Raw genomic sequence first — 24,785 nt, forward strand, 5'->3', positions numbered from 1 at the left:
TTCAGGATTGCTGATCCTCTGCTCCACAACTTCACCACATCATTGTGCTGCCATACTCAATGTAATGAAAACAATTAAGACAACTCTAATGAGATCATTAACAAAGCAGGAAAGGAAGCATCTTATCATTTTTCCTGAGAATTAAAACCAAGTAAACAAGTAACCTTCTCCCAGTAGGAAGCTCCTGGCAATCAAAAGGAAAAGTCTCATTAAGAAAGGCACTATGCAAGCAGTCGCTCTTGGTTCACTTCACATTAACTCGCTCACCTTACCGAACTGCAGCGTTTCCAAGGCACTGCCCAGCTTCCAGGAATCCAGAGTTTCTCAAGGAAAATGCCCCATCACATCCCCCTCGAGGAGCCGGTGCTGGAGCAGTGCAGGGAACTGGCAGAGCCAGGCTCCAGCTGCCACCAGGGACCCCATGGCACACATGCCAGGAGAAGGGCAGCTGAGGCAGAACGAGCTGTACAACCATTAATTAATAATTAATGGCATATGGAAATATTAGTCCGCCTCCCCAGGGAAAAGGCCACACAGTCTCACTAAACTCAGGTTCCTTCAGAGGGCAGCCGAGCTGCAGAGCCTGGACACAGAAAGAGCTTCTCAATTCCCTCTGCCAGTTACGTGAATTCCAATGAAAAGGATTCACAGCCAGGTGAAACCTGGGCAGGCAGAGCAATGCTCAGACACACAGGCTGCTTTAGCCTCTCTTCTCACCTGGAACGTGCCAAAAGCAAAGAGATTTGCAGCAGTTCCTCCCTGCATGGAGTAGGGAGCAGCTGAGGTCAGCACTGAGGCCTCTTATGTCCAAGCATTTCCTTGAAACAGTGAGAATTAAAAACCAGCTATTTTTTAAAATAAAGAATGAGATCACCTTGTATTCATTTGACAGCATGAACTGGTGTGTTTGAAAGCATGAAACACATCCTTTTAACACCAATCCACCTGAACCCTCCATTTCAGAGGCAGCAGGAGATGCTGGAAAGCCTAGTGTTCAGCCCAATTGCATGAATTTTATGCCAGGTTTTAATTTGGCAGAGTAATCCTAGAATTACATTATCATACCTGTTAAGGCAGCCACCATACAAATTATACAGTTCCATGCACTCTTAAGCTGAAAGCATTTTTCATTTTAGACAAGTACAACAAATGCTGCCAAATTGAAGGAACAATATCATTTAATAGCTGCAAAAATTGTTAACCTATGAAAATGCAAACAATGATTAGAAAAAAGACCTTTCCCTCTGATAAGGTTGACAGTTTAATCCCCAGATCCTCACTGTGAATTTCCTTTTTTTTTTTTTGCTTGATTAGTTTCAATTCTGAAACCACGTGAAAAAGCAAAAGGGGAGAAAAAATAAGACATAACGTGGAGAGTTAATCATATGCAGGGAAAAAGTGATGCAGCCAATGCAAATCCAAGCAAACAGCAATTGTACAAAGATAGAACCATTCTACTGTGATTTATCATGCAGTGGAGAGCTTGCTTTGGTTTTCACACCTGAGCCACAGCACATAAATGGATTCTTTGATGGTGGGCACTTTCTGTTAGAAAGTCATCCTTTAGCTCCATCAGCCAGGGCACTCGTGGTGCTCAGCTCACCTGCACACAAGGGGTTAAAACTTACCATTTGTGGTAACTCCTCAAGTGCTGCAGAACCATCACTCTGCTGCTTTGACAAAACTCCCTCCAGCACCTCCATCATCGTGGTCCAGCACAATCCAAGACAGCCCAATTCCAGGTTACGTGGATGCTACACCAGCATCCCCAGGAGGTCTGGGGAAGCATCACGAGCAGCTGCTTCTCTGCTTTTTCATGCTTTTCTCAGGACAGAAGGCAGGGAAGACCAGAGGAGTGTTAGCAGCAACACAAATGGCCTGAGCCAGATCCACGAATTTATCCAGGTGCTTACATTCACAATGATTTCACAAGGGACTTGCTGACTAAATACACACTGCTGTGGGTACAGGTGTTACAGTTCTATTGCAATGTGTTGTACACAAACAAATCCCTTTGACTACAGCAGGCATCAGCTTCCTAAAGCGATATAAGATAAAAAACCTTCTTCCATCATCTGTGTCTGTCAGACAGGCCAGATCAGATGGCAGAGGTCTGGCACTCTGCATGCTCTCAGCAATATCCTGCTGAACTAACTGACTGCCACATTTTTGAGCAATCTAAAATGTTCAAGTTACCCCATCTGCAATAGTCCAGAAATGTGGAAAATGTTAGAATATTGGTGCTGGCCATGGCAGCCCCACAAGGGGTATATGTAAAATGGGCATTAACAGCTGCCCCAAGACACCCTCTGCACCAGATGTGCCAGCCCTCTTCTCTGAGCAGCAACCCCAGCACAGCCAGGGTGAAGTGCCCGAAGTGCTGATGCCTGGCCTGCAGCTCTCTGATCTCCTGGCAATAAATGTTCTGCTCTACCTCATTTCAGTGCTTTTCCTTATCCCAGAAAGTGGATAGCCTTGGATAGCCTGTTGGACAGGGAGTTTGCTCTAGGAAACTGTTTTGTTTGTTTGTTTTTGAATGGTTAAAAGGAAAGAAGACCTTCTTTCCAGAGTGAGAAAACGGAAAATAAAAAAAAAGACCAGTCCAGACCCTGTACAAGAAAATGGAACTGTGCTTTTTGATAACAAGCTGTGCTGATTCTGGGAACTGAATACAGAGGATTAGGTGTATTTCTGTCCAAGTTAATTTGAGGTGACAAGCTATGGTGCTCTCCTCAGAAGTGTTTATATTATTGGTACCTTTACACTCTTTTACTCTCTGCAAGTTTAAAAATAGCAGTGAGTTCACAAATTAACTTTTAGGCAGAAAAGCTTATAAATATTTTTTTAGACCACAATTGTGCAATAGGCAGGAAAACTGTATTGTGCATTTGAAAATCAACCTAATGATGGATTTAAAGGCTTAAAGCAGCTCTTTCACTGTACCTGTTTGAATCTTTAATTACACACTTCTCTTCATCCCCAGCCATCAGCTGTGATACTGAACTACAGAGCTCTATAAATCACTGGGTTATGCTGGGTTTGGTGTCTTCACACAGCTACAGATTTAGCATATTTCAGGAAGACAAAGCTGCTGAAATGCTGCTGAGCTTTGTCGAGTGAAACATGGAATTCTACAGGAAGTTTTTTAATTAAGTTTCAGGTCAACAGAAGCAATTCCTAAATATTCAGGCTATTCTTGTCTGGATGATGCTGCCTTGCTCAGGGTGGGCCTCTGGGCTTCATTTTTTAATGACCGACACTTATATTTAGAGAGTGAATAGCAGGGAGTTGCTTGAAAGGGAACATTTCTGAATATGTTTCAGTGTACACAGATTTGACTCACAGACAGATTTGACTCACAAAGTCTGTTAACACGCAGTTCCTGGTACTGGCCACTTCTGTTTTATCTGCAGATAAGAGTCTTTGCTCCACCCATGGCCAAGTGGCTGCTGTGCTGCTGCACTCGGGGCCGTTCTCTCCTCTCAGCCGAGGGTTGGCAGTGTAAGCAAGAGCTTCTCTGCTGTCCCACTGTCACTTAAATCAGCGAACCAAACCAGATTTTGCTTTCTGTGTTCAGTTCTCCTCAGGTGACATGTGAACAGGCAGTGCTGCTCTCCAGCAGCAATGAGCCAGAAGCAAAGTCAGCAGCTGACAGGTGCCATCTATTACCTTGACAGAGAATAACCCCGGAGGGCTGGGAAGGTCAGTCTTGGGGTACACACCTCTGGTTTGACATGGGAAATGGACCCCAGGCGGGTAATAGTCAAATGTAAATGCTCCTGGTGTTCAGTATCCCCTGTAAAACAGGATGGATGGTTGCAATCATTTGCTGTGAGCCACACCCACTCTGTAATTGGCAACCTCAGCCCTGTGTCCCAAGCTTGAAGGTGCGCAGATTAGTGCAGAAGTTGGGTTCTTGGCTCCTGTTCTCTGTCAGACTGAGCATTTCACCCTCGAGGAATGTAGTAATTGGCAAAAATAGAATGTAACAGGGTAAAATAAATATACATATATATATATATATTAGCTGAAGGGGCCTTAAGTGCCAGAGAAAGGACTTCAGTGTTGATAAATGAGAGGGAATTAGAGGACACACTGACAGATTCCAACCTCCACCCACCGCTTTTTCACTGTATAAATCCAGTATTAACAACTAAGTAAAAATCAGCATTTTCACCTTGTCACTTTTTTAATCAGTATCACTGAACTTCATGGATTAAAACTGGATGAAACAGGTTTTACTATCAGTTTCGAAGATAACCTTAATTTGATCTTTATTTTGGTATGTTTTCTTATTGATGAGTTCAATATTAAAGTTTCACAGCAATCCTGAGTCCAATGTAATCATTCTGTACAAAACTGTGTAAGATACATGTTTTAAAATGAAAATGTACTGACAATATATTACCTCCACATGCCCATTTTTGAAAAGAAATTATAGAATTAACAGGAAATGAAGATTATTCCTTATTCATATTAGGCCTGACTCCAACACTGGTAATCAGATTGACTGTTAAATAGCTCCACAAATACTTTTCTTGTACTCAGTGGAATTACTTAGGTGGGGACAAGTACTGCTGGGCCCTGGCAAAAAGTGGGGGAACCTGGGCTTCTCTGATTCAAAGGTTTATTATTAACAGACCCCTTAGTTGCTCCAACCCCACAAAATGGTTCCAAGTGAACAGTCACACCACTAGTCGGAGAAAGGCACACATGTGATAAAGGAGTATGAAACAGCTCACTGACGTGGTGATACACAGCTGATAAGGAAAACAAAAACCCACTTAAAAAAATAAAACAGTTGAGTTTCAGTGCTGGTCAGAAGCAGCATCTGCTCTCTTTTCTCTCCCAGCGCCAAGACAATGCGTGAAACGATGCTGAAGATATTTTCAGTTCTTGCTGTCCTCGCAGGTAAGAATAACAAACTGATAGAAATAGCACTGGGCTAAAGGAGCTTGCTGAAGTGAGGGAGCAGATGAACCTGACTAGCAAACTAGAACATTCAAGGGGATTTATTTCAGGATGGAATGAAACTCATGGCTGTACTCCAGGCCATTTTGTGGAAATCTGCAAACTGACCATTGCCTGGTAAGATACTTTTGCTCAAGAACAGAATTTTAGCTTTGGTGGATTAATGCTTTGCTCTAACGTCAGGAAGAGGCAAAGAGTTCTTGCATGGAGCGTTTGGGTCTTTCAAGTGTTTTAAGGTTTAAAGATTATATGTTATTCCTGTTTCAAGGACATTTCATTGTGCTAAGATTTACTTTTAATATATACAGAGGCAGGCATTTTAAGTCTAATGTTCCATGGAGATGAACAGCCCCTGTCTCCACTACAGAAAATGGAAGTTAGTTTCCACGTGTTCTTTTCAAGATGGAATTACCTGGTTTGGATGCCAGAGAAATATTTTAAGTATTAAATATTAATATTCCTGGAGTTTCAGTGTTCTAACTCTCACACAGACAGAAACCCAACAGATTTTTGCCTTAGAAGTGGAAAATAATTCAGAGTTGGTACCAATACTTTTCAAAACAACGTCTTCTAATGCGAAAGTTGTGGATTTAAGACTAGCAGCGTGTCCAGACTGATGGGTGCCACTGACTGTGGCTTTCTGTCGTGGCTAGAAAAAGGTCAGCAAACTTGGATTTACTTCATGAGCATTAAACACTGCTAAAGACTTCAGTGAAAGTGGGGAATTCCAAATTAACTGCAAAGACTTTCTCTGTAGGATGGAAAAGGCCTTACAATAATATTGATGAGTGAAAGACATGGATCAACTGTTCTAAACAAGTCGTGGTCGTGTTCACACTAGCTTTTTCCACTGAGCCAGTTCTTACTCATGCACTTTTATCATTTAAAGCAAAAGGCCTGTGTGTATGAAATGGGATTAGGGGTTAGAAACTGTAAACAGTGAACCTAAATCCAACACGAAACTCCCGTTAAGATCCGTGATGAGGGAGCAGGCTCTGTGGGTCCAGTTCACTCCACTGTCAGTCAAAAGCTCCATCTTGCAATTAGTGTTGGCTTTAAATAGCTCACTGGACAAGGTCAGTCTTATAGGCTTTGGCTTTATCTTTTTACCAGAGCAAAGCCTATTTCAATTAATTGTCTTTCTTCAAAATATACAGTTTTATGGAAACTAGAATGCCTGTCTCTGATAAAAATTTCATCCGGAAAAGCTTATAACAGTCAGGCTCTGTGGCACTCCTGACTCTAAAACCAGAGAATTATAAAGGAAATATGTGGAGCAGATGACTGGAAAATGGATGTTTTCAGTGGAACAACACTGTGTTGCACGACTGTAGCTTTAATCCTGCAAAGAGCAGAAAATAAACACGTGTAAACTGTGTGGCAAGAAACCATCACCCTCTGGCCAACACTAATGCTTAAAGCTGAGAACTGTGAACTGAGATACCTAAAATAATATGACACAGCTTTTATATTAGATCTCAGTACGGATTAAGCTGCTGTGAACTCACAAGACAAGTAGGACTGGCAGCCAGCCCTGGGATCCCTTCTTTCCCCAAGGCAGGTTTGACACATCTAGGTCAGTCTCCAGCCATTCCTGTGAGACTATCGTCACTTAAAATATAAATCTTGTTGTAGTTTAAACCCACTAATTCTCCTCCTAGCTCCATCAACATGGAAAGTAGATTATCCCCTCCTTCCTTGCAGTGAGCTTTTACCACTGAAGCCATCAAACAAGGAAAATACTACCCAGAGTTCAGATAGGTTTGCATACTGTAGCAACTGAAAAATCTGCAATATTTATATGGTTAAAAATATCAAAATAGATTGTTTGGTTTTTAAACAATGTTTTCTCTCACTGGGCTGATCATTTCAGCATTTTGTATTACTGGAGGTTCTGCTTAAACTCTCAAAAGCAGCATCTGAACATGAAATGCACAGATCTATTACATTGAGAAGAATATTTTACAGGTTTTGCCTCTATCATTAATACGTGCAGGAAACCCACATGAACATTATTATAAGATGAAATTCTCAACTTGCCTGTTTTGCACAGAAAGCTCAGAAAGACTTATGCCTTCCATCACACTCAAAAGAAATAGATTCTCCATCTGAATCTTTAGAAAGTAGCTTTAAAACTGGGCTCAGCGACCTACAACAAACCCCTGAAATTCAGATGCATGTTTCTGACAGTTTAGGTTTCATTTCTATGACTGTGTACTCAAGACTGAACAGAACATTACAGGGAAGGGCTCCCAGGTTATGTTTGCTCCCTCCACAGCAGAAAGGGTTGATCAAGTTATCACAGAACTTCACACAACCCACATTCCAAAAGCTTAGTTTGATGCGGAGAAAAAAACCAGCCCTAAGAAATCTAAACAAAAGCAAAGTAATTAGCAAAAGAAAAGCAGAGAAAGGCTGCTCAGCTCCAGCCTGAGGGACCCAACAGTGCCACAGAGTCCCAGTGAGAACGTAAGAATGAAAGACACAACAGGTGATGGTGCTCCATAATGAAGGAGAGCAGACATCTAAAAGAATAACAGAAAAAAAAAAAAACAACCAAAAGGCTGAAAAAGAGGTCAAGAGACAGCTGTGAATGAGAGTGCAAGTGCAGGAGAGCACTGCACGTGCAGAAGAAAGGTTCGGTTTAGCCACAAGCTCTTAGTGAGAAGATGAGTATCTGCAAGTGAGAGCAAGTACGGGTTTAGGAACTCTGCCTTTTCAGATTATTTGTTGTAAGGGCACAGGTATTCTGGGGGATTTCTTTGCTTGCTGGCTTTTACCTACTCCCAGCTTGTTGCCACTGAAATTTCCACATGAAGCCTAAGGGAAACTGTACTGAAAGGGAGAACAACTAGACCGTCCTATGGGTTCCTTTGCTAACACAGGGAGTGAGATGCTCCTGCACAGCTCCCAGGGCCTGATCTCTCCTTGGGGGATCTCTCCTCACCACACTTTCTGCCCACAGGCCACGTTGGCAGCGTTGTGGTGACCGTCCCCGAGCAGGCAGTGAATGTCACCACAGGTGGAAACGTCACCCTCCTGTGCACGTACACGAGTTCTGCACCGCTGGGAAATTTCTTCATTCAGTGGAGCTTCTACAGTGCCAAAGAGAGCCAGCTGCACACCGTAAGATATTTATTTCTTATTACTATGAAATTATATTTAAGATATCCTTAAGTCCTCAAAGAGTCTTGTCACATCTGGCAGGGTTATCCTTACTACAGACCAGGGAGGGAGGTAATGTTGGTGCTCCTACCCTAAGGACTGGGATGCAGTGAAATTTAGGGGCAGATGCACAAATTGCCTGGGCTCCTAAATCCCACTGGCATCCTGAATTCCTTCAGAAACTGATGAAAAATCACAAAAGTGATTCAGATGCTCAAAGGATTTGCTCCAAGTCACACAGGAAGTGTGAAGCAAAGACCAGGTGTCCAAAAATCACACAAGCGCTGCACCCCCTGGATCAGCTCCCTTTTCTCTTGTCTGGCAGACATTTCCTGCCATTGTGAAGGCTGCTTTCCTGGTGAGACGCCCTTGCCTATGACAATGTGTTCCCCATTTAAGGGTCAAACAAGAGCTCCTTGATTCGGTGGCTCAGTAAGAGGAACGATGCCTGACAATGGACTATCAACACAAAGTTAGCAGGGAGTGTTTTGGCAGAAAGTTGATACAGCAGGAAATTCGCCACAGCAAACTTGCATTGGTATTTCACGGCATCCCACAGCTGTCATTGTGGAAGCAGAACAATTACAGATGAAAGGCAAATGCTCCCTGCCCTTCCCCAGCACCCGAGAGGCTGCAAAGACAAACAGTGTTTTACCCCAGGGGTGTAATGAGACCCTGTGGTAGGTTGGAGTGTCAGCACGGAGGCACAAGGGCATTGTATGGGACACCCAAACCAGACAGCTCCACGCTGTAACCACTGCCCAAGCCTCTCAGGTGGCTGTAAAGACCTTGCAGAGCAGCCTGGTCTGCCTGGAAGGAGTCAGGGATGGGATGTGTAACTTCCTCTATGTACTCACACTACTGCCCAAACTTCAAGAGCTATTTGTTAATCTTACATTGTGGTGGGGATATGAATTCATTCCCAGCATAACACACAGGGTACAAATTCCCATCAGCTCAGTCCTGACAGGTGCTGAGCAGTCAGCAACACCTTCCTCTATAAGAAATGCTGATTAGAAGTGTAAGAGCATCCTTGAAGATGACTGGGATTTTTTTTCCATGCCCTGGAGCAAGGCTTGTGCCTGTGAATCAATCAGTTTGGTTTTATCCTGTTTCTAACATTTCTTTTCTAAGAGTTCAATCCTCCTGCCTGGTGTTACAGCTGAGACTTGATGTAAAGAGATCTGACTTAGAGGAGTGGCACAGTCCACACTGAGGATATTCTTGTCACGTTCACCAATTTCCTAATAATATTACAATAGGAAGCTGGCCATTGTTGATAGAGTTAAACTTTCTATTTGGTTGATCAATTACAGCAGAATTAGACCGTCTGTAAATTGCAGAATGTGCAGGATGTAACATATTTGGCATTGAACAGCAATTGACAATATGTAAGAAATGGCAATTTAAGCTGAGGCAGAACTGCTTACCCTCCTGCAGTGTCTCACAGCCACAGATAAAGCCTCTGTCAGTGCCAAGTACAAACTCTGGGCCCATCCCAAATTCTGACTCTGGCTGAATGCCAGGCTGATGTAGACATAGCTTACCTGATTAACTGTATGAGTCGCTGTTACTCATTGTTTGCTTTCCTCAAGTTAAAACTCTTTTATTAAATGAATAATTATTCATGAAAGGGGGCTAGTTATAGGTTTTCTGAGTTGTACATAGTACAAAATATGATCATCTTCATCCAGTATGTTACATCTTAAATTTTAATCACTTGTTCAGGTGGGAAGGGCAGTACTGAGATAGGATCAAGCCCATCTTCTTCAGGTTTGGTCAGAGTGTCTCTGTTCTACTTGGGTCAAATTTTCCATATTGGAAGACAATAAGTGCAGTTTCTGGTTACAACCAAGAGAAATAAGCAGATTGTAGTTATAAGTATTTTAGAGGGAGAATCACACAGTTTCAAGAGATCCAGGAGGGGAAACCCATTTGTAAACTGTGACCAATGATGAGAAAAATACCCCCTGAGAATTATAATCATAAAATGCTGTGGGTGGTTCAGAATACACTCAACAAGAAGTAACTGATGCAAGACTAGCAAATGTCAGGGAAACCTGATGGATGAATCCCTCCAGTGCTCACTCCTGGCTGCTGCAGCTCTCCCTGCAGGCAGTGGGAAAACCGTGCCTACAAGGACTGTAAGAAACAATACTGGGAAAAATTGCAGCTGGTTTTCCCCCATCTGAAAGTAATTTCACGGTAAATTCACTTTCACACGGCAACGGATGATTTGCATTTTCATTAAATAAAGTCGGTTCAGTCTGGAAAGGCCACGGGTTAGTTGCTAATCCCGTTTTCCTTGAAGGTACAATCTCCTTCCCTGCAGTGCCACTTCTGCTTGGCTGTTGGGCTCAGTGAAGCTCAGAGGGTCCCCTTTGCTCCTCTGAGCCTGGTGCTGAGCCTGGTGCTGTGCCTGGAGGGTGCCCGTGTAGGAAGAGCTGCAGGACTGGGGCACTGCCCTTTCTAAAATGCTTTCAGCAGCCCACTCAGTCTGCTATTACTTGACCCTGTATCCTTTTACCACAGTATGGCAATTCCTTACCATTTTGAACCTATTCACAATAAAATTAATGGTGTTAATGCAAACACTGGGAAGGACAGGCTGTGACTGCCTGTGGAAAATATGGTTTAAGAAATTACACAACACAGATGAACATGAAATCGGATTTTCACCCTCCCTCCCCATGAGGTTGCTATTTCTATTTCAGGCTGGTGGCTTTTCTGAGTTTCAGAAAGGACTGAGAGCCTGAAAGCCTGCATGTCTTTCTCCTACAAGTTTAAACAAGAAGAATAATCTCTCTACAAACCTGGCTTTGCCCCAGTGGCTTGGCACATAGGTGAATTAAGTTTAACATTCTGTTCCAAGTAGATGGAACATATGTATGGCAATAGAGGAGATTGCCACCTTTGGCTTTCATTGTTCAGGTAAAACAATACCAAAATGCAAGTCAAAAATATATTTAATATGCTGGTAAGATGACAAACCCAACTATGTTGAAAAGACTGTCACCATATCTTACTAAATACCAGAACAATAGCTTGCATTTTAAGTGGACTAAGCTTATTTAATTGTATTAGATATTTAGAGTCTTCTAACATGTCTGTAATAAACAAACAAACACCTCCTTATAAATAGCATATATTTGCCCTGAAAAAAGTTTGTTGACAATTCTGGCTCTATTCAAAATTTGCCATTTTTTTTCATCAGCTAAATGGATAACATTTTCAAATTCCATTTCTGAAAGCTGAAAATTTCTGCCAGATATTCTGAAGACAGGAGACTTCCAATTTTTCCAAAAAATCGCAGAAAATACATCTACTTCTCCCACCTGCTACATTTGAAAATATTCCTATCATCTTGCTAAATAGTAGATGTCTTGATGACCCTGTTATTCACACGGGCAGTATATTCACAATCGTAAGATTAAGCAGAGGGGATGTTCTCCATAACAAGTATGTGTGGGGGGAAAAAAAAATCTTGATTTTAATAAATACTGTTTACTCAAATAATTGTGAATATGGTCCTGTCTCTCAGCAGTGGCAGCAAATAATAAACCAAACTGTATAATGTTACAGTTAAGGCTGGTGCAGGTGCTCCCAGCTCAGCCCATGGCAGTTGCAGCAGTGAGGGTGAGACACCACAAACAGGCAGCAAACAGCAAGGCAGGTGTTCACAGCACTCCTTTGAAGGCAACACAGCTATATATATAGTGTGTGAATATAGAGCTTTTTACTAATTGAGCCTAACTCTGCTCTTTTCCTAAGTAGTTTCTCCAGTAGAAGTAATTCCCCTTGCTTGAACTCAATAATGTAAGCATAAAACCATGGAGAATAGGATGCCGTACATATTTTTAACCTTTTCTTCTTTCCATTTATCCCTTAGCAACATGTCCTTTAATGACAAATTTAATTTTTAAAATATAACTCCCAGCCAAGGATCTTGAGGACTTTCCAACACTGAGCTCTCTCTTATTTTACATCCAGACAAACTGAGGCAAACAGTATTTATTCAGCTCACCCAGGGTACATCACAGCCTGTCCTGGTTCAAAAGGTGAAGTCTCAGCTCCTGCTAAGACCTACATCTGTGCTTCATTTCATGCTCTGAGTCACTCGGCTGGCCTCGGTGCAAAGCACCTAAGTAAATGTTTGAAAGCTTGAAGCCTCTGTTGACTCTGCCCAGGCGGGGCTGCAGCTTTGTAAAGCTAAATACAACTCCTGAGCCCAACCAGGGCCACACCTTGAGCCTCCAGCCCAGGCCACCCACAGCTAAGTCAATGAAATTAGCAGGGACCCTGCCTGGCTACACAAGGTGTGCCCAGGGTAGGATTCTTGATCGAAATTTTAAATTCATTAGATGAGTAAAAGGCCAGGGGTGCCTGTTATTTGTGGGAGAAATAGAATTATTGATAGACTTCTTATGAAAATGCTCTCTTAAAAAAAGCAAGCTTGAAATATTTGCACAGAGTGACACTGACACTGCTTTGATAAAATTACTGATGGGCAATTGAGAGGGGAAGCGTGTTGGCAGCACGTAACAAGAAGAATATTTTCCATTTATTTTATATATTGGCTTTCACCCTGCCCTGTCCTTTTCTCACCTCTGTACTACCAAGAAAGTAGCACTGTGTGGACAGTGCCTGTGGCATGTGCAGCAAGAGGGGCCAGGGAAGGAAAGCCCGAGGAAGGAAAAAGAGGCAAGAAGAGGGATCTGAGCACAGCTGTGTTGGTTCCTTTCACCCTGAACCTCCACATTCAGATCATCAGTAGTCCCAGTGCCAGCAGAATTCCACTGCCCAGCACAAAGCAAGGCACAGCTGTGGGCACTGGGCTACCATCTGAAAGCACATCCTGAAGTATTACAGGAAAACTTCCTGGAAAGGGCCTCTCCGATACATCAGCATTTCTTTTTGCCAGACGTGATTTTTTAAAACTTGAGTTTTATCCCACACTTAGATCACTGAGCAGGCAGTTATAAAGAATAACTTCATGGAAAGCAGAGGCAACACCTCCAGTGTAGAGGAACAGAGATGCTCTTGTCCCATCACTGCAGTTGGAGTGACTCCCTGGATGTCAGTGGGATTATGGTGGACTACCTGTGTTTACCAGAAAGGAAAGTGCAGATAAGCAGAAAATGATCAGGTTGTAACTAGAGGATTTGGAGCAAACATTAGACTTCAATCTTAGTTTGCCTAATTTTAGGCAAAACTCAGAAATACGATTCTGTTGCATCTCGCGGTTGACAAGGCTTGAGGCATCTTCTGCAAAATCTGCAGAAGGTTTTGTGATCAGCGCTGATGGCAGGTGGGGAGCTGTGTGGAGAGGAGGCTCTTTGATTTTGGGGGAACATTTAAAGTCTCATTTAACTCTCAGATCAGCCCGTTTTTACTCAAATACAGCATTCCCCGTGTCACGGTATTCTGAGTATGGATGAAAAGTCAGTCAGTCAATGTCAAAAGATGGTGTATGTGACAGATGCACGGGGAAGATGTAGCTGGAGATAGAAGGTAAGAAAACAATCACCATAATCTTAAGGGGAAAAAAAAGACCTAAATAGCTTCTACTAGATTTATGCTGCTGTGAAACCTATATTCATGTTCTGGATTAAAATCTTAAAACTAGCACATGACTAAGTTGAATTGGATGTATCATTCAGAATTTTTAACTCGCCCTTTCTTTCACTGCATTTTTCTTTATCAAAATTATTTTGGATGTAGCTGTTGGGTTGGGTGTTTTTCCCCCACAGCTATTCTAGATGGCTGAACTAGCACCTTCAGGAATATTCTACCCAAAGGGTACCTGAAGGGCATATCCACACACCAGGAGTCTCTGGGCTGAATGTAAGCACTAATCTGGATAGCCCAAATTTGGGGCTGCATATTTACATAGGAAAAAAAAAAATCATCCTGGATCTCCTTTATAGAATATAAAAACATTTGGAGATGCAGTGGATACAGAGGGCATAGAGCTGCCTGCTGAACTGGCTTCCTCTCAGCTGTCAGCTCAGCGTTCCAGCTGTAATCCATTCCAAAGTCTCTTTGAGTGCAGCGGGATTCCTGTCTCACCATGAAGTACAGGGCACAGCCCAGTGTAAACTGAGCTCCAGTAATAACTGCTGAAGAGCAGCTACACCAAATGCACTGAGAAAGCATGTTTGTGCTTGATGCACTGTGGGAATTATTTACTAACAGTTCAGCCCCAAGAATGATACTGTGAGAACATCAAAGAGCTGCTCCTCAAAAGTATTCTGCACCAGCTAAAGCTGCTGAATGATTAATCCTCTAAAGGCTTCTGACTCCCTCCCTTTTCTCTTCTACCAAAGCGCTGTTGCAACAAGACACTTCTAGTCACTGTTAACACCCTTGATTACCCATGCAAAAACCCCAGTAATGCAGGATATAATATCCCCACTACCTTCTGGCAGATCAGAGTTTTGGCAAAAATGTGTGAAAAGAAGCTGTGGATGAAATAAGGCCTGTGGGCCCAGACCCAACCCTGTGACACTGTCAGAGAAACCAAGGCACACGGGAGCATTTCCTTTCTCATCTACTCGAGTTCAGAATCTGAGCCTTGGGCCTTCATTAACACTCTGAGTGTGTGGCATTTGTTCTCTAATTAGATGGTAAGATGCTTAGGGGAGTGATGAAAATTTTTTACCTTGTTGTTATTTTATAAATTCTGTCTGTTCTCAGAGTTGAAAATGAGGTCATGATCTCAAACAAGTCCTCCTGTGCTTTTATCACTGAGAGAGAGACTTTAACAGTTCTTTTTCTGGTAGCTTGAGAAAATGTCAAACAGAAAATGACAAACTAACCCAATGATGAGCTCTGAATGTCTGAGCTTTCCAGCTCTCCAGGCAAAGGCTGTGAGTCACACACTGAATCCATCAGCCTTGAGAAACGTCATGGAATGGGATGCTACAGCTTTGCATGTGCTGGTGGGGAAAGGGAGAAGGGGCTGGGGGAGGGAATTGGAAAGGAAGTCGTGTCCTGAAACTGCCCCTCAAGTCAGGAAGTCAAGAGTTCTGTGGAGATTAAGTAAACATTTTCTAACACATCTTCAAGTACATCTTATCTTATAGCTTTGATATCCATATGCACTGGGCATGTACAGCAACGGGATGCAGTGACTCCAGGAGAGGGGGGATGGGAGGAGTATTGACCTGGAAATTATGAATCAGTCCATCCAAAGACATTTGAAAGACACATATTTATGCAAATCCTAGTATATATTTGTCCTGCCCCGAGAAGAAAGGAAGCAGATGGAAGCAAGTTTCTCCTAATTTACTGATTGCTTTCTCACACACCCCCTCCACACCCTAAGGAAGATATTTCTATAGAATTTGTATAAAGAAAACCTGCAGTCGGGCTCCTCACACTCTGCCAAACATCTGGCAGCTTTTGAAAATCTTCAACTCAGCATCAGCTTTGCCAACTGCTTCCTCTGCAGGCAAAAACGTTCCTCACCATCCCTCTAGAAAAGGAGCAGCCTCTCCACAAGTCAGGCTAAAGGAGAAGAAAAGCACATGTGATCTCACATACCCGATCCTCCAGAATTTGGGACACAAATAATATCGTCTCCAGCATCTGGAGTGCATTGAGATCACCGAGATTTTCTTCCAAATGAGTGTGATCATTCCCAATTCCCTGGTCTGTTTGTAAACCAGCTACTCCAAACAGGTACACAAATAATGGACTCAACTGCCTTGGGAGCCTATGAGCCAAAATCCTTTTCTTGGTTGCAGCAGAAACTGCCTGTGGAAATGCAGAGTAACTGCACCACTGCCTTGGAAAGCCCACGAGGATGGGTGGGTGCTGACAGCAGCTCCAGGCACCACCTGGCCCACAGGATGAGTAACCAACTGAACTGCAACCCTTTCTAAGGTCAGGGAGATGTTTTCTGGGCAACTTGGCAGAAACTGGTGTCTCAGACTGTGCAGTCATTAGGGACAGCAGTTTTAGGAGTGATAATCTCCGCTCTTTTTGTGTCAGTTGTTTGATTAGTCATCCCAGGCAGCTGCTCACATTAAATGTGAAAAGGCACCATTAATATAAAAACTTGCCTGAGCAAACTAGCTGGAAATGGGAAGCAGCAACCATTACTGCACCTTCAAGATTGTTTCTACTCTGGTAAATCATTGACTCCACTAGAGCTGCTCGTGATTTGCTTCAGGACATGAAAAGTGTATTTTTTCAAGAGAAACACAGATTCCTTTCGCATTTTTTGCATTCAAGATGGTGCACTTAAAATATATTTATCACATCAGATTAAAAGGCTTCCAGAAAAAGTCTGCCACTGACTAAATACAGTTTTCCCATACAGACATTTTAGGCAAAATGGAAAGAAATGTCAATGAGATGTGTCTCTGTAGGAGGAAATATTAACTGTCAGTTGCCCAAAAATAGTCTTCCATATCTTCAACAGAAAACAAGTTTTTTTACTCTTGAATTGGAACAGAAACATTTTTACAAAGATATAATTTGAGTTTTTTGAGGGCCACAAACAAGCTTTTAAAGGACACCATAAACCCACTTTGAACAAAGATTTAAAATAGCCATTTTGAGTGTATTGTTTAAAATGGGCTGTGAATTCACAGCCAATTAATTAAAACTTGTTCCTCTTAAATGAAATTTCCTGTGTACACAATCCAATCATACCTCTGGGACAAGATATACACTCAGTAATTAATCACAACATTACTCAGCCTTTTTTGGTGTTTACCACCTTCCTTCAGGCAATGAACTCCAGAGCCAGCAAGATAAGCATCGAACAGGAGCAGAACAGAGAACAGGCAGGAGCCTGCAGAGGAACTGAATTACCTGAGGATGTTCCACCTCCTTTATGTTCATACTTGAAACAAACAAAAAAAAAAACAACCCAGAAAGACTCTGTTTAAATCCATGAAGAAAAAAAATAGTCTCTGCTGTGTTGACACCTGCCGCAGATTTAGTAGTGTACACAAAATATTTTCACAGCATTCATTCAATCAGAAAGCGAGAACACAAGGAATTAATTTCTCAGTGCATTGTATGAGGACTTTAACACGTCACTCACCTGGACTCCAGGTCAGCTATACCAAGGAGGGCTTGCTCCTCTGCAGTGTTTATTGGCACGCCCTGACTGCATTTCAGACTCAGTGCCAGTCCTGTTTCCCAGGAACATGTGCTGTAGCTAAGCTAATTGACACCTCCTGCTACTCTTTACTCTCACCTAAATCCCAAATCACTCTGAGTTAGGCTGAGTAGTATTTAGCCCCTTTTTCCAGCAATCAGGCCTTTTAGTAGGGTATGAAGGGCCTGCCACTCCTCTCATGCTGTGGTGAGACACAGATTACTTCATTTAGATCATTGTAGAACCTGATTTCACATTAGTGTAAAGAGCTGATGGAAGCTCCAACAGGTGCGGTTGATGGAGATGGAAATCCAGCCCATCACTGTTGAGAGCTATCTAGGGACAACAGCTTAAGAGGAGCCTGAAGTCAGAAGTCACAGTTCTTATAACTTCAGACAGCGATAAATAACACTTTGCTGGTGCTCATACTCAGATAAATGTAGGATGAGACCAGTGTGGCCAGTGTGTTTTTGCAATTCCAGGCAGACCAGGTTTTTGATGAGCAATTTGTTTAAACCGAGCTCCCTATTTTGAATGCTCTCCTTCCCTGGGGAATACACCGAGTGTGCATCCAGATCTTAGTTCTGCAATAGAGATACATCTCTAAACGTTTGCAAAGCATAAAATCAGTTTGAAAACTGATGGTATCACATGCACATAATGGAAACGAGGGAGTGTCTCCAGCTGTGCCCAGACTTTGTAACCCAGTCTGTCACTGTGCTACCCCTGGACCTCTCATGCTCCCTCCCTGCAACACCAGGGTCCCACACCTCTGGAATGCTTCGGTGTTCAGAGCCCTGCAGCAATTGTACCTGGTGTTTGTAATCCTGGGGCAGGGAACGATAAAGGCTGGCTGAGGAGTATGCAGAACTGCACTTAAGATGGGGCTGAGCTGCAGCCCTGGAGCTGCTGGTGCTGTGTAGGTTGGGTTCTGACCTTCATTTCAAAGCCGTATCATTGCATAAACCAGCCGTGCTCCGACAGTTTTGGGGTGTACCTTGCCTTGAGCTAATAAAGGCTTTTAGATAACATTGCTTAAAGACTTCAGTCAATACCGTATCAGGGTGGATAAACAGGATTAAGAATAAATATTCTTAATTCAAAATGCAATCAGTTGATCTGCAAAGTAAAGCAAATTATATTTCTCGCCTGGGGATCTGCAGTGTCCCTAAAAGGCAGAGAACTTTGACCAACAGGAAATTTTGATACTAGTCAGGTGTGAATGGCATTTCAGAGGAGTCTGTGAAGCTTTTTCCCATAAACATTTTCCCACTATTTCCATTAAAAAACATGCTGTTAGTTCAACTTCAATAAATACGTTTACACTGCTGGTTCTGGAATGTCAGCAGGAACAATGGTATATCTACTTGGGTCACAACCTGTAATTCTATATGGTTACCTCTCTGCAGCTTAAAGAAATGACTGAGTGTGCTGGAACTGTTCACTTTGCCCAGTTTGGGGGCGTAGACACCAGGGAACTGTCACCCAGTTTTTGCAATGGCAGGTCCATCCTTGTCATAATCTTCTGTTGAGCCATTTATTAATATTATCACAAATTATCAGTATTTCAATTGATATCACTATTCACTGTCCACAACAGCATTTTTTCACAGAACTGTCATTTATGGTCAATGGTCTCACCTTTGTTTTGCAAATGCATCAGTCTGTGCTTCGATCTAGCTACTGTCAATTAGACAATTAAACATGCCATTTCTGAAAAGCTTGTCTTTTAAGAACCATTACAAATATACATTCAAATGTATTATGTTTTTATTTCTGCTTTCTTGGGAAAGGGAGCAAGACAGGGGCAAGACACTGCTTGGCTTAATCAGCAATCAGCAATCTTATGAGTACCAAACCAAGCAGCAAGAAGATCTCTTGTTATTAAACTAACAACCGATTCTTTATCACAGATCTATTATTATTCAGGAGGCCAGTCTTACTCCTATGGAGCATTTAAGAACAGGATAACAGCTGCAACAAGTCCAGGGAATGCATCAATAACAATTTCCAACATGCAGCCCTCAGACACCGGTTCCTACACCTGTGAAGTTTTCAGCCCTCAGGGCGATGCTGGACAGAGTCAGAAATCCGTGATTGTCAGTGTGCTGGGTAAGTGCCTTCCCCCTCTGTCGCTGGATCGCCGTTTGCTTCCCGTGTTATGAAACACTGCTCAGAGTACGCAGGGCCAGAGGGGATAACAGAGCTGTGGTAAACAAGGCTGGTGATGCAGGGAGAGGCTCCCAGATGCACTGACGCAGATGGTTTGCAGGGCTCTGGAGGCAGCAGAGCCTGGGTGCCCTCTAGCTTCCAGCCAGAGAGGACCTGCTGCCACTGCACAGCTGCCCTTGCCTGACCTGCAGCCACATCTCACCCTCCCACCAGTGGCCTTCAGGTTCACTTTGTGCTCTCAAAAACTTACCTCCTGTGAGCAGGCAAGAGGGTGGCTGGAATTACCCGGCCTCACTCTGCTTTTTGTGTTGGAAAACAGAGTGATGCTAGCTCAGATTAAAATAAAACACCCTTTTAGCTGGAAGGGACGACTTCTCTCTGAAATCAGTACATGCAGCCCCAGAAAAGACCAAAACATCATAAATTTTACCTAATGTTGGTCATGGTGATTTGCATAAATCCAGGGAGAGGCAGCAGTACAGCCCAAGAGTTCTGGCTCACACCAATTCCCAAGAGCTCTAGAAACTTCGGATGTGTTGGATGGAAGTAGTAGGAAGTGTGTTGTGGATGGAAGAAAGCAATAGTTTGAACATGACCAGGCAGGACAGAAAGGATGAAAAGCTGTGGAAATAGATATTTTACATCTTAATAAGACAAAAGTTTGTACTAACCCCATCCAATCACTGATTGTCTTGAGAATTCATACAAGGCCAGAATGACAAATCACAGTCATAAAGAAACATAATTCCAACCTCACTTGCCAATCTTCCAGGGGTAAGAAAAAGATACATGTAAACTCATTGTCTGAAAAATCAAAATACCACAGATAACTTTCATCTATAATTCCCAGAATGAGTAGTAAATATTGGAGCAGTAGAGTTAGAGATTGCACTTTTCACACGAAAACCAAGGAAGGTTGTTCATTTATGCACACAAAATTGGGCTGAGCTCATTGATGGCAGAGTTTCCCTGACAGTGCTCAAAAGAACTACAACAGCGTTTCTGTGGGTAGGAAATGAAAAACAGTAAGTGTAAGTGAAGACAGAATCCTCCCTTGTGTGAAAAGTGAGGAAATGAAATCAAAACATATATATTTTTTAACAGAACTGTAGTTGATTTATTTCTTCCACAGCTGTAATATACTGAAGAATCAAGCCTTGATCCTTTCCCTTTCTGTGGAAAAGCTCCTGCCATGTCCCTAAAAAAAAATGATGCTTTTATGTGGCAGAATGGTGTATCAGAAATAGTGAGTGGCCTCATTTCATTATAATGAAAGTAGTTCATAGTCTTTATCTCAACACCTCCATAATAACAGTTAGTGTGCAAACTGTATCCTAGGGCATGTACATGTATTTAATATTACTCAATTTTTTATGGGAGAGGCTTTGGTTAGATCCATAAATAAGACTCTGATCATGGATGGAAATCTGTAAATGGAATTACAGCACTGTACCAGAAGTCAAAGTGGATTATTGCAGCCCCAGGTAGGCACTCATGATGTGTCTGTTCTCCTCATTGTTATTTTACAGTCAAACCATCAACACCTTTCTGCAAAATAGAAGGAACACCTGAAAAAGGGCATCTAATCTACCTCCTATGCAGATGTGAAGAGGGATTGCCTCATCCCACCTACCGCTGGTACAGAGTCGAGGAGAACACCCTCAAGCCTGCCACTGAACAATTTAGTACGTAACTACACTGTGTCCAAGATCTGAAATTCCCTAGTACCAACATTCCAAACACTGTGTACCACATAGCCTAATTAAAATTGATCCTCTTCTTCTGACGGTGAATGTCACAAAATTGTATTTTTACTTATTCAAGTTGCCCAACAGCTGTCAAAAACAAAGGACACTTTTCCTGTTTAATAAAAAAACGTGTGGCATGTTGAAGTCTTATCTATGCCATTACCTTAAATTGTTAAAATGGGAGAAACATTTATGCCTTTGCAGAATCCACCGGAGCAATTTTCAAGGAAGAGAAATGGTTTTTACTGAAAGAATATTAAAAAAACCACACCAAATAACCAAATAATCAGAGAACTCTGTTTCTAATCTCTGAATAGCTCTCAGTGTTACCACCTACAGAGAACTGTTTGCCTCCACCGAATACAAACAGTAACTCGTACCTGTCCCCTGTTTGTCACAGATCCAAACACCGGCATTCTTTACATTGGCAATCTCACCGCCTTTGAAACTGGCTATTACCGCTGCGTAGCCAGCAACGTGCTGGGGAACAGCACCTGTGAGCTCGACCTGACAGCAAAACGTGAGTTTAACGCATGAAAGCAGCCACATCTCTGATGCAGGGCATGCACAGCTTTGCAGGAGAATGCTCTAACAGCTTTGAAGCAGAGATTTTTTTTGTTTTTCCCTTCAAGTAAGAACACAACAGGATTTGGAGAGCTCTGGAGTTTTCATCCAGGCGTGCCCAGAATTTACACTGACCTAGAAAACTGGTTTAACATCTCCAGCTTAATTCCCACAGGGAGGAGCAGCTGGACCCAGTTCTGACTGCAGAGCCTTTACTGACAATGGACAGACATAGAGTTTGGGCAAATTTCTTCCAGCCATCAGTCCCACTGAGGTCCCCTTACCCCAGAAATTAAAACCATCACTGAAACGTGGTAGTACAAGGACTGGGGCACTGCAGATGTAACCACTGGCTAAAAATACTGCAGTCACAGAAGAATACGTTATCCTGAGTGTTCTCAAGCAGCGGTCAACCACACCTGCATGCATATTTTTCACAGAACCAGTAATATTTAACAAGAGCCAAGCCTATGTTGTACAACCAGCCATGAGAGATGTCCATGAAATGGTCACTCAATGATTCAGTGGACTATGACCTGAAAATAGCAGGTCAGAGCTGGAAGCTGCACTGAAGTGGAAATAAAAGGCTTTAGAGGCTCACAAATGATCAGAGCATACATTTGATATCTCAGCTGAAAGACAGAAATAAAGGCAACTTGAATTTCAGAATGTGTTTGCAAGGACTGAAGAGCAAAGGCTTTTACCTGCTGTCAGTGTTACAGCCCAAAGTTTCCCTTAGCCAGACATAGAGAGAGTTTGTTGGGATTGTGAGCTAACCAACAAGAAAGAGGAGGCAACAAAGATCACATAAACATAATTCTCACTTTCCTTTGGCCTCCCCGCTGGAAAGAGTTCTTTGAATCCAATTCTTTCTGCCTTCTTTCTGCTAAAAGCTCCTGCACTAAATTTCCGTGGGAATTTTGCTATATTACTACTTTTAAAAATAAAGTCAAGCAATCTTTGTGTTTTTCCTTCCAGATTCAGACAGTGGTATTGTTGCTGGAGCATTAATTGGAGCGATCCTGGCAGCTGCTGTCATTTGCATTATCGTCTGGGTCTTAACCAAGAAGGCAAAAAATAGGAAGTCACCAAATAATGAGATGCAGTAAGAGTTTCTGTTTGCTTCATTTTAAGACAAATATTTCTGTAAAGCACTGCTGGTAATCCAGAACTAAAGTGAAATGCAATTACTGTAAACATTTTGGAAGGGTAAATAATACAAGTTTTGAAAAACTTCCAGAGTGAGCACATGTGCTTTTGTGGGACTTTTCCTCTGTTGCTCTCCTAACAGAAGTTGCCATTACCCTCTTCCTTATGTTAACAGGCAGCTACTACTTAGCAGTATCTAAAATAGTGAAGTAAATGTTTTTAAACAACACAAGCTAGAAGTGGCAAGTTAGAAAATCAGCTCTTAATATTTAAAAGTTAACAGGGCTCTGTGAACAGTGGGTGGAGGGAGTGAAAAAGAAACAGCAGCTGAGGGTCGCCTCAGCAAACTTTACCCGGATTTAAACACAGAGGGCTCATCTCAGTGCTATCTAAAGTGCCAGGACACACACGGGGGATACTCCAAGGCATCTCAAATCACAGGAAACACAAGGTTTAGGCAACACAGTGGAGCCCAGAACGTCCGTTCTGATCCTGCTCTGGAGATGTTTTTTCCTCTCTGCTTTGGTTGCTCATTTTTACCTTAAACGGTCAAGTCTTCAGAATAGGGATAATCTGGTGTGCTGTACAGAATGTATTTAGCCCCATCATGTTAAATGCTAAATGAATACGTGCAGATGAGGCCAGAAAAAAACTGTTACTTCCCTGTATCACAGGGATATGTCATGGAATTCTGCTAACCCAGACCAGTGGCCAGTAACTCATGCACCTCATTTCTGCTTTCAATTGACGTTAACATTGAAACATTTAATTTTGTGCATTAACATTTAATTTTATGCTCAGATCCTAATAAATCTTACTGCATTGAATCTTACTAGCACCTGATATTTTTGCATGTGACAGTGCTTCCATATTGGGAGTTTATTATTGTTTGGGTGACATAAATTGAATTAATACTTGTTACTAAAAATATTTTTCTAGATTGCAGTATTTTCTAAAATACTAAATATATTTTAGAATATTTTTCTAGATTTCAGCCTTTCCATAAATCTTTTCTGACTGCACTCTATTTTCATGCACTTCAGTAGGACACCACATCTGCATGGAATTTCCCAGAAAGCTCACACCAAGCAGTGTGTTTAGCTACCCTCCTCAGACATTGTTTGCCATCGCTCAGTTTCCCTTTCCACTTTCCTGGCTTAGCATTTAAATGTACTAAAATCTCCTTTATTCTAGTGACATCACTTAAACCAGTGATGCAGAGGTCTTATTAGCTAATATTCTGTCCTTCTTTCTGTCTCAGCAGCAGGGATGTTGTTACCTTTTTACACAGTCATAATAACGAGGGGGTTACTGTTTAGACAACAAATACAAAGGTTCATCCTTTTGAGAGACTCTGGTGCACATGGGATTTCGACATGTGTGAAATCACAATCCTAATCCTGTCTTCCTGCAGAGAAATGGCTCAGAAACAATCCAATGCAGACTATGTTCAGGTACCTAATGAAGAAAACATTCCTGCGACCACAGTTCCCTCCAGCAATGCAACAATGGAATACCCGAGCGTGGATGAACCAACAGCCCCTGGAACACCTGAAAACAAGGAGAAGCAAGAAGCAGACAAAGAAGAAACAGCCTAGAGTTTTAAGTTTTCCTTGTCAGCTTTGGACCCCTTTATACAAAAATTGTTGTCATTGAATTAACATAGAGGCTTGACTAAAACTTAAATGGGCATTTGCATTGTGAACCACTGGGCTGGAGATTGAAAAGGGTCTGTTACATGTGAATAGCAGAAGATTTGGCCTTTAAAGTTAGCCAAATTTCTTTTATTATCTAGTTATAACTGTACAAAAATGTAAGTATAAAAAGACTATCATCCATGTTTATCCAACCTATTTTGCAAAACTAATTAGGAAATTGTCAAAGTAAGAGCTTTCCAGTCA

The 24,785-nt window shown here is 42.2% G+C and overlaps 1 protein-coding gene across 1 annotated transcript; it reads left to right on the forward strand.

Annotated features, from left to right (window-relative positions):
• Positions 1-4,874: 4,874 nt before the first annotated feature.
• VSIG1 (V-set and immunoglobulin domain containing 1) lies at positions 4,875-24,785 on the forward strand. Its single transcript, XM_050310609.1, is given in 8 exon segments — positions 4,875-4,911; positions 7,937-8,097; positions 13,540-13,647; positions 19,165-19,363; positions 20,953-21,108; positions 21,572-21,691; positions 22,714-22,840; positions 24,299-24,785. Coding segments are annotated over 8 exon segments (1,092 nt in total). The 3' UTR covers positions 24,483-24,785.

The sequence above is a fragment of the Myiozetetes cayanensis genome, unplaced genomic scaffold (assembly GCF_022539395.1).
Source record: "Myiozetetes cayanensis isolate MyiCay16 unplaced genomic scaffold, myiCay2020 scf15, whole genome shotgun sequence".
In the NCBI taxonomy this organism is placed as follows: Eukaryota; Metazoa; Chordata; class Aves; order Passeriformes; family Tyrannidae; genus Myiozetetes; species Myiozetetes cayanensis.